Source organism: Pan paniscus, chromosome 4 (genome assembly GCF_029289425.2).
Source record: "Pan paniscus chromosome 4, NHGRI_mPanPan1-v2.0_pri, whole genome shotgun sequence".
NCBI lineage: Eukaryota > Metazoa > Chordata > Mammalia > Primates > Hominidae > Pan > Pan paniscus.
Genome location: NC_073253.2, coordinates 176,215,001 through 176,229,432, shown reverse-complemented (window position 1 = coordinate 176,229,432; position 14,432 = coordinate 176,215,001). Strand labels below are relative to the sequence as shown.

Here is a 14,432-nt window from a genome sequence, read left to right as displayed (position 1 = left end):
GCTCTGCTGCGGGGCTGTGGAGACAGCTGGGGGACAAGAGAGCGCTGAGGTTTGTGCGTGTGTGTGTGTGTGTTTGCGGTGGGGGGGGATAATACTGAATAAAATGGGAAATTATAAATGTATTATCTGTTCAAATACTAAGTAAAGAGTAAAGAAGCCGGAGGACAGTCGCAGAAAAGGTAATGGAATGGATACAAGGCCACGCTTGAGTGTGAGGGGACAGGACCAGGTTCCAGTCTCTAAATTTAACTCAGCACAGGGCCGGGGCGAACCTGCGCTGGCGGAACCTGACACCGTGGCCCGAGCGCCAGGCCCTTGCCCCGGCGATGCTGGGTCGGCCTCGGTCGGAAACCGGGAGTGGCGCTGGCAGCATTTGTGCGCCCACCTGTCGCGGCCCGTTTCCCGCGGCTGACTGGGTCAGGCTGGGGCGGCCTGGAGAGTCTGAGGGACGGGGGCGAGGGGGAGAGGCCGCTGGCCAGGGCGGGGGCTGGTGGAGCGCAGATCCGGGGCGCAGGGCGCTGTCCCGCACTTGAATGGCCCAGTGCCTCCCGGCCCGTAGTCAACGTGCGCCTCCCCTCCCGGCTCCCAGCCGGGCGCGGCCCGGGGCTCAAGTCTCTGCCTGCCCAGTGGCAGCCCCGCCCTTCCTCTCCCAGTGGGCCCTCGGCGCCCAGCTCCGCGTCCTGTGAGGTCCAGTGGCCGCCCAGGCGCGACCAGATCTGGGTGCGCGGAGAGCGCGCATGGCGGCTGTGGGACCGCGGACCGGCCCCGGAACCGGGGCCGAGGCTCTAGCGCTGGCGGCAGAGCTGCAGGGCGAGGCGACGTGCTCTATCTGCCTAGAGCTCTTTCGTGAGCCGGTGTCCGTCGAGTGCGGCCACAGCTTCTGCCGCGCCTGCATAGGGCGCTGCTGGGAGCGCCCGGGCGCGGGGTCTGTTGGGGCCGCCACCCGCGCGCTCCCCTTCCCACTGCCCTGTCCGCAGTGCCGCGAGCCCGCGCGCCCCAGTCAGCTGCGGCCCAACCGGCAGCTGGCGGCAGTGGCCACGCTCCTGCGGCGCTTCAGCCTGCCCGCGGCCGCCCCGGGAGAGCACGGGTCCCAGGCGGCCGCGGCCCGGGCAGCGGCTGCCCGCTGCGGGCAGCATGGCGAACCATTCAAGCTCTACTGCCAGGACGACGGACGCGCCATCTGCGTGGTGTGCGACCGCGCCCGCGAGCACCGCGAGCACGCCGTGCTGCCGCTGGACGAGGCGGTGCAGGAGGCCAAGGTGAGCGCAGCCCCCACCCACCCCGTGGGTCCCCGGGACCCCCTGACTTGGTCCCGCGCTCCCGCGCACGCGGTGCAGAGAACAGCCTGTCGATCAGGAGGCCCGGGTGAGCCCCTCCCTTCTTTCTCCTATTCCAGGAAGCCCAGCGCTGGTTCCCGGGCTGAGCGCGGTTCTCTGTCACCCCCAACATCACCAATACCCCCACCCCACCCCCACTGCGTTTCCCTCTGGGCCAGATACTGGGCCGCCTGCGCGACGTCCCCCACGGACTTGGCGATGTTCTTCCTGTCTGTTCAGAGCCTCTAGCCTGGTCTGCGTCTCCGCAGCTCTCTGCCCGCGGGAAGTCTCCGGCACAGCCACGCAGCCGCTGCCCCCACTCTTATCTCTTTCCCCGAAGCGGGCTCTGCTCAAAGTCCCCACCTCGTGGAACTGAGTGAGAGGACCTCGCCAAGATGTCCAGGGAGGGGGCTCCCGGGTTAAGCCGCGCACCTAGAGCCGTCTGACTGTGCCAACGCTGTCGATTCTGGGGGCCCTTTCTTTGCTATTTTCTCGCTGAGCCTCAGCGAGGGTGTGTGCAGGGGTGAGGGCGGGGCGGGGAGGCTCGGGCGGCAGTCCCCAGTCTCTCCTTGCTGGCCTATCCTGCTCCAACTCTCCCAGCCACGGGGCTTCCTGGTGGTGGGGCGGAGAGTAGAGGAGACGACGAGGGGTAAGGCTGCTGGAGCTTGTGTTTCAGTCTGGCTGGTCCAGCAGATGCTTTTGGGGAAGCAAGATCCCGAGACCTTCAGAGTCACCTCGCAGTGTAACCTGTAGCCTGTAGAGATGACTTCTACCCGGCCTCCCCCTCAGTGAGCAGGGCCTTCCCTTTCTCCTGGCTGGCTCCAGGAAGGCAGAGGTGGGGGTTTCCAGAAGCCCCTCACCCCCACCTTACACTTTCCCTTCACCTACAGGAGCTCTTGGAGTCCAGGCTGAGGGTCTTGAAGAAGGAACTGGAGGACTGTGAGGTGTTCCGGTCCACGGAAGAGAAGGAGAGCAAGGAGCTGCTGGTGAGCCAGGCACCCGCAGGCCCCCCGTGGGAGATTATAGAGGCCTGAGAACTCAGCACCAGGGCTCGGTGTGTGTGGTGTTGGAGTGTGTGCTATGGAACCGCAGAATCGATTTCAGAAAGATAATAGAGTGCATATTATATAGGGTGACCACATAATTATTGTACAAACCATTGCTTTTTAAAGTGAAAGGGAGTGCTAAAATAATTATTGCAAAACAACTGGCTTAAACTGGAGCTGTCCCAGCGAATCAGGACGTTCAGTCACTCTGATATTACGTAACATACCAGTTAGGGCCTGCGGAAGCATCTTGTAATGGAACACATTACTATTTCTGCAGAGAAACATGGATATTCAATAAGTAGGAATATTAATACAATAAAGAGCCTCATGGCATGTTTTGTCAACAAAACAGTAGTGAAAAAAATTTCATGTTCACAGTGTTTTTATTTGAAATCGAGGCTAACGGAGAAGGGGCTAGAGGGCGTCAGAGCTGCTCCCTGGCTCTGGCAGAGGGAGGAAGTTTAGGGTCTTGGGTTTACAGTAGCCCCTGCTGCACAGCCCAGGATCTTGGGTACTGGCACCTGCCTCTACCCCAAGTTGGAATGATATTTTATCTTCCTTAGGGTAGAACAGGAAAGTGAAACGAGGGCTCATTTTGGTTAAGATAAGCAAACATGAGGCCGGGCAGGGTGGCTTACGCCTGTAATCCCAGCACTTTGGGAGGCCGAGGTGGGCGGATCACCTGAGGTTGGGAATTTCAGACCAGCCTGACCAACATGGAGCAACCCCATCTCTACTTAAAATACAAAATTAGCCTGCCGTGGTGGCACATGCCTGTAATCCCAGCTACTCGGGAGGCTGAGGCAGGAGAATCGCTTGAACCCGGGAGGTAGAGGTTGTGGTCAGCCAAGGTCATGCCACTGCACTCCAGCCTGGGCAACAAGAGTGAAACTCCATCTCAAAAAAAAAAAAAAAGAAAGAAAGAAAGGATCTACTAGGGCCTGTCAAGGCAGGGAATTGAAGGAAGGTGAACTAGAGGACCCTTCCATCCTCAATGTCAGGAGCGGTGGAGGAGGAGCCTGGAGTTCAGACACCCTAGGGTCCTTTCCAGACCCTCAACTATATCTGTTATGCACCCAGTGTGCATCCCAGACCTTCCTACCTCATCACTCACTTTCCTCCATGAGGAAAAGCTCACCCTCTAGAGCTTCATCCCTCCTCCACTGGGGAAATGACTCCCAATGCAGCTCTTCCCCCACTGGTTGACATCCAGGAACCAGAGGGCCTTCCCTGGCACCGGCGGCAGCTTCACAGTCTCTGACCGGAGTCCCCAGGCCTTGCTTAACACCTTCCACCTCTGTCCTCTCCCAACATCCATCCATCCAGCCCCACATTCGTTTTTGTTGTTGTTTTTTGTTTTGCTTTTAGACAGAGTCTCACTTTGTCACTAAGGCTGGAGTCGTTCAAGTGATCCCCCCCCTTCAGCCTCCTGAGTAGCTGGGACTACAGGTGTGCACTACTACACCCGGCTAATTTTTAATTTATTTTTTGTAGAGCTGGGGTTGGGGGTAGTCTCCTGTGTTGCCCAGGCTGGTCTGGAACTCGTGGGCTCAAGCAACCTTCTCCCCTGACTTTGCCCCCCTCAGCCTCCCAAAGTGCTGAGATGACAGGTGTGAGCTCCACCTGTTCTTTGCAGCAATAAAATACTTCTGGATTTACGACGCTTGTCTCATTTACAAAACCCTGCTTAATGAAACATCAGAGGTAGAGCCCAACTATTGCTGCAACACAAAAGGGAGAAGGAATGCTCTTATTTGAAAATGCTCCTACCCCAGGGGACATCTGGCAAAGTCTGGAGATACTATATTTTTGGTTGTCAACAATGGGATAGGGATGCTATTGGCATTTAGTGGTAGAGGCCAGAGGGGCGGCTAAATGTCCTACAAGGCACAGGGCAGCCCCCTACAACCAAGAAGTATCTGGCCCAAAATGTCAACTGTGTTAAGGTTGGGAAACCCTGGCTTAGAGTATTTTGGCAAATACTGTTTCAATTGTGCTACCTCCTTGTGAGGCAACTGGCCGAGAAGCCTGGCTTAACACTTCCTGGTGATGTGTCTGTCTTTTGTCTCCTCACCTGTAAGACTTGAAGGGAAGTGCACCCTCCCCACTGGGCTGCCATCAGGGTTGAGGGAGTTAATATCCGTAAGGCGCTCTGGGCTACTGCAGCCTGCCTGGAAGCTGAAGGAAAGGTGGGGGCATTGTAGGACACCTTGAACCCAGGTCTCCCAACTTCACAGGACTCCCTTCCTCCGCCCAGGAGTTTTAAGGAAGAGGAACTTCCTGGTGGGACATATTGAGTGCCAAACGTGTGTTCACATAAAAAATCAAGAGATCAGGGCATGAGTCTGCATCTGAAAACTCGAGTAAAGAATCCGGTGTATGCTGTTAATGGAAAGAACAGAATACGAAGCTTGCATGCCACATATTCTCACTTCGTTCCTTGGGGGTGTGCTGCTACCTCTGGTCACTGGCATCGGACTTTTCTTCCTTCTTTCTACTTTCCCACATCTCCCAAGTTTTGTATTTTGAGCATGTGTTACCATTATAACTGCTAAACAGGAAAGATGGCCTTTAAAAAGAAAGTGAAGTGTAAAAGTTTGAGGGTGATGAAATAAATGTGCTTGAGGAAGAAAAAGCAATCTCAGTTTAATCCTATGGTTGCCCCAGGAGGCACTAATTTATCCCTTCTGCTTTTCAAGTGAGGAAGCTGCAGCTTGGCGTAGTTCTGGGGGGAGTATGAAGCTGCCTTGGTTTAGGTGATGGAGCACAGGTCCACAGACATGTGTGGGTGCATCTGTGGCAGGGGAGAAAAGAGCATGTGTCCAGACTACAGCTTGTTCGGAGCTGGGACACTGACAATAGAGCATGCACTGCGTGCGTAGGTGGGTGTGTCTCCGATCCCCCAGCAGTGACAGGGACGAAGCCTTGCCCTGTGGGATGACTCAGGCCACTGGCCAAATGTTATGTCTCCATGTTCAAGTCCCTCTCCAACTTCTCCTCCTGGGACAGAAACAGATGGCAGCGGAGCAGGAGAAGGTGGGGGCAGAGTTCCAGGCACTGAGGGCTTTCCTGGTGGAGCAGGAGGGTCGGCTGCTAGGCCGCCTGGAGGAACTGTCCCGGGAGGTGGCACAGAAGCAGAATGAGAACCTGGCCCAGCTCGGGGCTGAGATCACCCAGCTGTCCAAGCTCAGCAGCCAGATCCAGGAGACAGCTCAAAAGCCTGACCTTGACTTTCTCCAGGTAAGTCTGGCTCAGCCAGGGGCTCGAGTCATTTATCCTAAGGCATCAGGACCAGCAGCTAGAGAACAGTGTCAGTCCTGGGGGGGTCTAGGAGAATCACATGATCTGGAGCTGAAGGGGACTGGAGAGAAGTGCCCTGATTTTCCTGGGGTTGGAGGTCTAGAGGGATGTGAAAACTTTCTTGACTATGAGCCACAATAATATATATCGTATTTCAGAATCACAAGCTTGAGACAAAAGTCTCAGAAAATAATACCTTTGCTACACGTATGCACTTTGATGTTTTCTATTCTATTTCGCTAAAAAAAAGTTATAAACAACTAGATAAACTTCACAATCCACAGATGGGTTAAGAACAGTCATTACGGGGCTGAGTGAGCAGTAGGTGCATAAGGGCTGTGACCTCCCTCAGGTGGTTTCCAGGACACACACAGCACTGGGTCCCATGGGATAGCTCCAGTGATGATTCTGTAACTAAGAAAGCAGCAAAGATAGAAAGAAAGCATGTGAAGAGTCGTGGCAAAGGGTGAGAGGTCCACTGCGTGGGTGAGACACCCTGCAGCCAGCAGCCACCGGAAGCTGCTGCCCCTGAAGCCCACGCAGGCAGTGAGGCGTGGCACACCTGCTTATGCTTACATCTGGGAGGCACAGCAAGGGGCAAGCTTTGTTTCTCAGAGTTGAATGGAGGTTACCTGATGCTGATTTGGTTTCCTCTATCTTTCCTTCCAGGAATTCAAAAGCACGCTGAGCAGGTGAGTGACCTCACAGCTCCTGGGGCCTCTCTAAGTTGCTTCTTCCCTTTTCACTGAGCCTTGTCTTTATTCCCTGTCCCCTGACCTCTCACCTCCTGATCCCCCGACTGGCTTGCCCGGGGACCTTCCGAGACAAACGCCCACCTGCCTGGCCATGGGTTCTGCATGAGGTCTGGCTCTCCCTTTTCTACCTCTTTCTGCCAAGAGGACCGCGCCATCCTAATTGTCACAGGCTGTGGGAGCAAAACGGTGCACACAGGCCCTTCTCAGAGCCCTTGTCCTGCAGGTGTAGCAATGTGCCTGGCCCCAAGCCAACCACAGTCTCTTCTGAGATGAAGAATAAAGTCTGGAATGTTTCTCTCAAGACCTTTGTCTTAAAAGGGATGCTGAAGAAGTTCAAAGGTAGGGGCCTGGGCGCCGAGCTGGGCCACATAGTGCAGTGGTGGTGGAGGGTTCCTGGTAGCTCAGGGGTCCCTGGGTGTGCTTTCCAGAAGCTGTGTGTGAAAATAGGAGCTGGCTGTGCCATGGCCAGATTGGTGTAGGGGCTGTGGTGGCAAATCTAGTCAGGCCCCCGCAGGGCATGCCGCTTCTCAAGGGGACAGATGGGGTAGAGGGGTACTGCTGGGGGACTGGGGTTAGGAAGAGAGCTGTGCAGGGGAGCTCAGCTCAGAGCCACTTGGGTAGAGCTAGAATGCTTGGGTATGGGCCCCCTGCCCCCCGCTCCCCATGCTTGGCCCTGTGCCTGCACGTTCACTCTTGGCCTTAGGAGTCTCTGGGGAATGAATGAGTCAGTTGGGATATAAAGAGCTGGTGACCTTGCCATATAATCTCCCGTGTCGCTCATGCACGCCTTGCTTTGTTTCTCCTCCTCAGAGGACCTTCGGGGAGAGCTGGAGAAAGAGGAGAAAGGTAGGGATGGTGCTGTGATGGCGAGTATGGACTGTCTGCCACACAGAGATCCTACTCCCTGCTCGTGACCATCTCAGGGTTTTGCATATGGTCGGTTCCTTCAGCCCACCCACCTCAGCAACCCTGTTCCTCTGTCCCCTCCCCCACACCACCCCCTCCCCATCCTGGGAGCTCTGACACCCTCAGATGTTGGCCCAAATGCTGCAGGTTGGTTAGGAGCAGGAATGCCCTGTACCTCGAGATACTCAGACTGGGAAAGGCTTCTCGGCCACCTGGGTGAGCCTCTACCCGGTCCCCACTCCAAGATGGATGGAAACCTCTCCTGGGAATGGGGTGTATACAGGGGACCAGGAAAGCAAGGGGAAGCTAAAGACTGGAAGGAATATCGTTTTTACTCTTGCAAAGCTCTGGAATGTGTGGCATCCAACACCCAGAGGAGGGGAGGGGAGGGCACATATTCCTGATGCTGATGTCTGAGCTAAGTCAGAGTGTGTCTGGGTGCCACCTAAACCACCTGAGTGAGACCAGGCCCTCCTCTGCTCAGAGCCCTGCCACAGCCCCTCTGACTTGGTAAAGGTCAGAGTCCCCACGGTGGTCTCAAGGGCCCAAGGGATCTGGCCTCACTGCACACCCCTTCTACTCCATGCAGCTACACATCCTCCTTGCTGTTCCTTCAGTGTACCAAGCACACACCCATCCCGGGGCCTTTGCACTGCCAGGCTCCCCCACCCCAGGCCCCTACCTGGAGCATGCTTTCCCCAGCCAGTCGTGTGGCCTGCTTCTTTGCCTTCTTTCTATCTGTCTGCTCGATGCCCCTTTTCAGTGAGGGTCTTCCCTGGCCACTCTGCTTGAAGTTACAGCCTGCTCTTCTGGTCCCTCTCATCTTCTATGTTTATAATCTATCCTCAATCCTCTCCCTGTGGGAAGGAAGCTGCAGGCAGGCAGGACTACTCTGATACTCTGTGGTACCCCCAGGGCCTGAATCGCAGTAGTGCTCACAGTAAGTGTACATATTTTAACTTTTTTTTTTTTTTTGAGACAAGGTATCGCTTTGTTGCCCAGGGTGGAGTGCAGTGGAACTGCAGCCTCCACCCCCCAAGCTCAAGCGATCCTCTCTCCTCGGCGTCCTCGAGTAGCTGGGACTACAGGAGCACACTACCATGCCTGGCTAAATTTTCTATGTTTTGTGGAGACGGATGTCTCACTATATTGCCCAGGCTGGTCTCCAACACCTGGGCTCAAGCTGTCTTCCCACCTCTGCTTCCCAAAGTGCTAGGATTACAAGCATGAGCCTCTACACCTGGCCTTAACTTTTTATTATGAAAAATTTCAAACATACTCAAAAGTAGAGAGAAGAGTGTAAAGAATGTTACATACCCATCTCTCACCATCCGCAGTGATCAATTAGTGGCCACAGTTTTCATAGACACTGCTATCCACTTCCTGTGGGATTATTTTGTTTTCTGAGACAGGGTCTTGCTCTGGAGTGAGATCATGGAGTACAGTGGCCTGATCTCTGCTCACTGCAACCTCTGCCTCCTGGGTTCAAGCGATTCTCATGCCTCAGCCTCCCAAACAGCTGGAATTACAGGCACAGAACACCACGCCGGGCTAATTTTTGTATTTTTAGTAGAGAAAATACAAAACAAGTTTTCCGCCATGTTGCCCAAGCTGGTCCCAAACTTCTGACCTCATGTGACCCATTGGCCTCGGCCTCCCAAAGTGCTGGTATCGCAGCTGTGCACCATCTCACCCGGCCTCCACTGTATTATTGTTATTATTATTTTTATTTTTGAGACAGAGTCTTGCTCTGTCGCCCAGGCTGGAGTGCAGTGGCGTGATCTCGGCTCACTGCAATCTCCACCTCCTGGGTTCACGCCATTCTCCTGCCTCAGCCTCCCGAGTAGCTGGGACTACAGGCGCCCGCCACCACGCCCGGCTAATTTATTTTATTTTTTTATTTTTAGTAGAGACGGGGTTTCACCATGTTAGCCAGGATGTTCTTGATTTCCCGACTTCGTGATCCACACACCTTGGCCTCTCAAAGTGCTGGGATTACTGGCGTGAGCCACTGCGCCCGGCCTACTGTATTACTTTAAAGCATCAGAGACAACATATCATTGCCATAAATACCTCAGTGTGTTATCTCTAAAGAAACAGACTTTGTAAAACATAACCACAAAGCAGTCCTCACACCTGGACAGATTAATGATTCTTTCCAATGTCTAGCATTCAAATATCCCCATCTGTTGAATTGGGGTTCAAACCAGGCCCACACATTGCATTTGTTTGATTTCAGTAAGTACTTGTTGAGTGGTCGGGGCAGGGGGAAGCAAAATATCTGGGAGGCCGAGCGTGGGGGTTGGTTGGGCCTTGGCGCTGGGTGCTGGGGGGATTCTAGAGGGAAAGGCAGGCAGGTTGCAAAGCAAGGTCGGGCGCGGCCCTGCAAAGACTGTGCCAGGGGCCTGGCTGCGTGGGGACATTTCTCCCTGTCTCTGTCTGCAGTGGAGCTCACCTTGGATCCCGACACGGCCAACCCGCGCCTCATCCTCTCTCTGGATCTTAAGAGCGTGCGCCTCGGCGAGCGGGCCCAGGACCTGCCCAACCACCCCTGCCGCTTCGACACCAACACCCGCGTCCTGGCGTCCTGCGGCTTCTCCTCGGGCCGGCATCACTGGGAGGTGGAGGTGGGCTCTAAGGACGGCTGGGCCTTTGGCGTGGCCCGCGAGAGCGTGCGCCGAAAGGGCCTGACGCCCTTCACTCCCGAGGAGGGCGTCTGGGCCCTGCAGCTCAACGGCGGCCAGTACTGGGCCGTGACCAGCCCCGAGCGGTCGCCCCTCAGCTGCGGGCACCTGTCGCGCGTGCGGGTGGCCCTGGACCTGGAGGTGGGAGCCGTGTCCTTCTACGCTGTGGAGGACATGCGCCACCTCTACACCTTCCGCGTCAACTTCCAGGAGCGCGTGTTCCCGCTTTTCTCTGTTTGCTCCACGGGCACCTACTTGCGAATCTGGCCTTGAGGGGCACTGCTGGGGAGCTCCTGTCTCTGGGCTGCCGGTGGGAGGGGATGTCGCCTCCCCAGAGATGCCTGGTCCGTCTTGGGTCCGTCTTGGGTCTGCCCTCCGCGCTCCTGACCCCTGCTGCCCAAGAGAGCCTGCTACAGACACAACCCCGAGGCAGGAGAGTGACTGTGGCCAACCGAGCAGGGGAACAGGGGCTTTGGACTCCTGAGGGTGTTCCCTTCCTGAGGTCACATGTGGATTTGGCCAGAGCCTACAGGAGGTGGAGGCCGGTGAGGTCAGGAGCCCAGCTCTCCAGGGGGCTTCTGCCCTGACTGGGAAGGGTGCCTGGCTCCCTAAAACAATGTCAAAGCCAGTCCTGCTGTTCTCTGTTGCCAGGGGGCAGGTCTGGGCCTGGGCCAACCACGTTTGTTATCATGGCTGCTGCCTTCTGGACAGCTGCCAGCTCTGCCTTGAGAGGTTGTGGGACCTCTGGATCCAGCTGACCTGACAGGTCATCTACTCAGGGAGGAGCCCTGTGCTCCCAGCTCAGAGGACAGTCTGGGCCAGAACTGGAAGGAGCCATCTGTCCTGTCTTTGAGGGACAAGCCCGGGACAACAGCCAGTGGGCATCACGGCTCTCCAGCACTCCTTAGCCGGAGGATACAGAGTGATGGGTGCATCCTGACCAATGCAACAACCAACACGTGCTCTCACAAACACCTGACTCCCGCACTTTCCAGTGCCAAAGTACAAACGCTGCTTGGATAAGGAGAGCAAAGCTTCTGGAACTTTATTTACTCTTTCTTTTTAATTTTCTTTTAAGAGACTGGGTCTTGCTATGTTGCCCAGGCTGGTCTTGAACTCCTGGCCTCAAGTGATCCTCCAGTTTCCATCTCCCTAAGAGCTGGGATTACAGGTGTGAGCCGCTGTACCCGAACTTTTTTTGTTTTTGCTTCTGGAACTTTGAAACACAAAACACAAGTTGGCACTTACAATTTTAAAGATGCAGCCAGCTCTAAACAACGCACAGAGCACAAATATGCTCCTGACGGACTCAGGAAAATGCCAACAGCAGAGCACCCTGGTGCCAAGGCCTTCTCAGCCCATGCCCTGGAGGGCATTCCCCTGGCCAGCCTCAGCCCCTTGTCTACTTGTTCTCCAGCTTCTGGGTAGCTGGGCTTCTGGAAGGGTGACAGTGGGCTGCTCCCTGCTCAGCGCTCCCCTGGGAAGGGGGTGAGGAGATGAAAATGAAGACTATGAGCTGTCTTTGGAGTTGGCTTGGCCCATTTTCTACTCCCTAGATCTGAGTGCAGGAGCATAAGTGTGATCAGGGTTTCCGCCAGAGTGAATAAGCATGCGTATTTCTGTGTGGGAGGAGTGTGTATTTGTATCTCACCTTTCTTGGGGGGGTGTGTGTGTATCTTGGAGAGGGCATTTATGAGCATGTGCATAAGGTTCAGGTGTTGCAAACAGACCCAAGTCAGTTTGGTCATACCCTATTGTTGATTTGTTGTTAAATACTGACCACCTCATATTTAGACAAGGGCCACAGGTTTCTTCTCTCGCTACCTGGCTACCAGGCTAGATGAACAGAATACCAGACTCGGACCTAATTCTGTCCCACACAAGTTATTTAGACAGAAGTGCTGGCAAACAGGGGCAATGATAGCTGAATAGCCCTGTGTCATGGAGCTTCAGTGCTCTGTCTCTGAGGTGCTTCAAGCTCACCTGGCATATAGGGTTCTCGTGGGGCAGCCACAACACTATCCCAGAGGCAGGCCCAGTTGACACAGCACCAGACAATCAGAATACCGTATCCTCCAGGCTGAGGACAGGGTCATTTCAAAGTCCTGCCTACAGAAGCATTCCAGAGAGTGAATCCTATGTCCTGCTCATACATGGAGAGCAGCTCTAAAACCTGGTAGCCAATTCAGGCATTTGAATACCACTGATTTCCACAAGGAAAACAGATCTCTAACATTAATTTCCTAACTGAATCACCTATTGTTACCGTTAAGCCTTAATGTTATCTGGCTTGTATGGCTTTTTGATTAAGTATCATAATTCCCTTTGTACCATCCAACAAATGTGCTGGGCATCACAACACACATTACAGGTCCCAGAAAGTACCATGTCTGGTGAAGGTGTCACATGAGGGTCAGGTCTGGGGACTGGGAGTAGCTGTCCACATGTTTATTTTCCGTTTTTGTGTCCATGAGTGCGATCCTGTGTCTATCAGAGAGTGTGTGTTTGCAGAGTGACTACATATATAGCTATGTATCTTAAGAAATGTAACAACAGTTACTGTAACAATTGTATAGAGAAGGGAACAGATGTTCTTTCTTGCTAACCAGGGCAGTACAGTAACTTGGATGTCAGGATGCTGGTGTCCTCGAGGGCATGTGTGTGCATTTCCCTCTCCTAGACTCTGGGCATCATAAACTCTAGGGACCTCTGGGTCTGTGAGAACAACTGGCCTAACTTGGGCCCTTCTTATTCAACCCATCAGTCCTAGCTGCTGAGCCATAAGCGCAGGCCTCTGCCGCCAGACCCTCACAGGGACCGTCAGCATCCAGAATGGGGGGCACCCAAGGGCCTACCTCTGGCCTGGCCGCCCAGTGACCCAAGTCACCCGGCATTGCAGGGAGCACAGGGCAGGCTAGGCCACCAGACCAAGGTCCACCTCCTACACCCACCACTTTCTGTCCTTTGCCAGGCTGAGCCCTCATCCTTTTCCCCTCTCCTCCGGCCCGTGGGCCCTTTAAGGGCCCTGACAGAACATGTCAGGGTGTGCCCTAAAAGCTGCCTTTTCCTACTTCATCCAAATGTGAGACGGGGCTAGCACCCACCCGCAACCTCGCCTGGACCCTTCCCACCCCAGCGCCTCCAAACACCTGGCCCTCCTGATTCCCCGCCCCCGCCCCACACTCCCGCTGGGCCTCCACCTCCTGATGACCCCACTGTTCCCCCACCGCCCAGCTCGCCCCAGGTCCCGCCCTAACCTCTCGGATCTGGACTCCCTGCAGGACGGGCGTACTGACACCCTTCCCTGACCTTTCCATAGCCTTGACCTGAAGCCCCGCTTCCTCACGCACAGCAAGACGCAAAACGTGCTCCCCAATCCTGCGCACGCCCCTCCCTGGCCCCCGCCCCGCCCAAGGCCCGGGGCGGTCCTCACAGCTCGGAGCTCGGCGGTGCCGCCCCGCCCTGACAGCTCCCGCCCGCGCGCGCGCCCAACGACGGCACTGTCTTCGCGGAGCCCTCTGCCGGGACTAACGGCTGTTCCGTGCCACGGAGGCACGGGCAAGATGGCTGCGGCCGTGGGAGGAGCTTGGGTCCAGCAGCCACAGAGCTCGGCCGAGGATTAAGCGGACTGCGGCTGCGCGGCGCCGGCGACAGCGTCAACTGCTTGTGTGTCAAAAGGAAACCCACAGCTGGCTCCATAGCTCAGGGGTTAGAGCACTGGTCTTGTAAACCAGGGGTCGCGAGTTCAAATCTCGCTGGGGCCTGCTTCCGTTTTTTCCTATTATTTCCTTAAAGATAGAAAAGTGGAAGATAGGCAAGCCTACTTCCGCCTTCCTGGGAGGCCAGAGCCTGGCGGAGTCACTTTCTCTTTGCCTCTAAGATACCCACCGCGCAAGGCTACTTTCCTACCACTTCCTTATCTCTTGAAGAGTCAGACCCACTGCGGGCTTCCTTTTCCATCACGCGTTCCCTGGGCCCCGCGCGCCCTCTCCCCACGACCCCGCTCACTTCCGTCTGCGCGCTCCCCGGGAGCGTCTTTCCGCTTCTCTCCGGTCTTCCCACTCCAGCTAGGGACTCGCCCTCGTGTCTCCTTCCCTCTCTCCAGGGGGAGACGATGGCACTACCGCGCCCCTTCCCGCCATGCGTTTGTTTGCGGCGTTCCCCGACGCGCGCGCTGAGGCTCTGGTCTGCGGCTCTGCGCTTGGCGGCTGCGCGCCCTCGGCCTTCGGGTCCCCGCCGCCTCCGTGCTGCAAGGTCTGATTTCTTCCTGTGGAGTTAACACGGAAAAGCGCAGGCGGCCACATTCATGACCCGGGACTAACGGCTCTACCTGTCACATTCGCTTTCAGCCTAAAACAAAATTTTAGTTTATTTTAAACAAAATATATAACTAAGGTATGCTGGCCTTCTGACTGATTTATT

General features: G+C 55.5%; 1 protein-coding gene, 1 long non-coding RNA gene and 1 other non-coding gene across 4 annotated transcripts; 2 read left to right on the top strand and 1 right to left on the bottom strand.

The window, feature by feature from the left end:
• The first annotated feature begins 475 nt into the window (after nucleotides 1–475).
• On the top strand, nucleotides 476–11,531 carry TRIM7 (tripartite motif containing 7). Of its 2 annotated transcripts, none has more exons than XM_024928909.4 (7): nucleotides 476–1,259; nucleotides 2,207–2,302; nucleotides 5,375–5,605; nucleotides 6,335–6,357; nucleotides 6,644–6,759; nucleotides 7,231–7,266; nucleotides 9,772–11,531. In XM_024928909.4, exons 1-7 carry the CDS (start codon nucleotides 738–740, stop codon nucleotides 10,281–10,283), a joined length of 1,536 nt encoding a protein of 511 aa, XP_024784677.2. In that variant the 5' UTR covers nucleotides 476–737; the 3' UTR covers nucleotides 10,284–11,531. The 2 variants fall into 2 exon arrangements, with proteins under 2 accessions (XP_024784677.2, XP_034817149.1); XM_034961258.3 differs by lacking the exon at nucleotides 476–1,259 and adding an exon at nucleotides 1,276–2,104.
• On the bottom strand, nucleotides 11,046–13,768 carry LOC117980457 (uncharacterized). The gene is made up of 2 exons (XR_004671777.2): nucleotides 13,444–13,768; nucleotides 11,046–11,226 (listed from the first exon to the last, which is right to left on the bottom strand). It is a non-coding gene; the product is annotated as an uncharacterized LOC117980457 (long non-coding RNA).
• TRNAT-UGU (transfer RNA threonine (anticodon UGU)) lies at nucleotides 13,702–13,774 on the top strand. Its single transcript has one exon. It is a non-coding gene; the product is annotated as a tRNA-Thr (tRNA).
• Nucleotides 13,775–14,432: the final 658 nt, after the last annotated feature.

What these genes read in the sequence shown, in the direction of transcription:
- TRIM7 (XM_024928909.4), top strand. Translation starts at nt 738, where the DNA reads ATGGCGGCTGTGGGACCGCGGACCGGCCCCGGAACCGGGGCCGAGGCT. An exon ending in CTGACCTTGACTTTCTCCAG is followed by an intron (nt 5,606 to 6,334) that starts GTAAGTCTGGCT and finishes CTTTCCTTCCAG; the next exon opens with GAATTCAAAAGCACGCTGAG. An exon ending in TTCAAAAGCACGCTGAGCAG is followed by an intron (nt 6,358 to 6,643) that starts GTGAGTGACCTC and finishes CTTGTCCTGCAG; the next exon opens with GTGTAGCAATGTGCCTGGCC.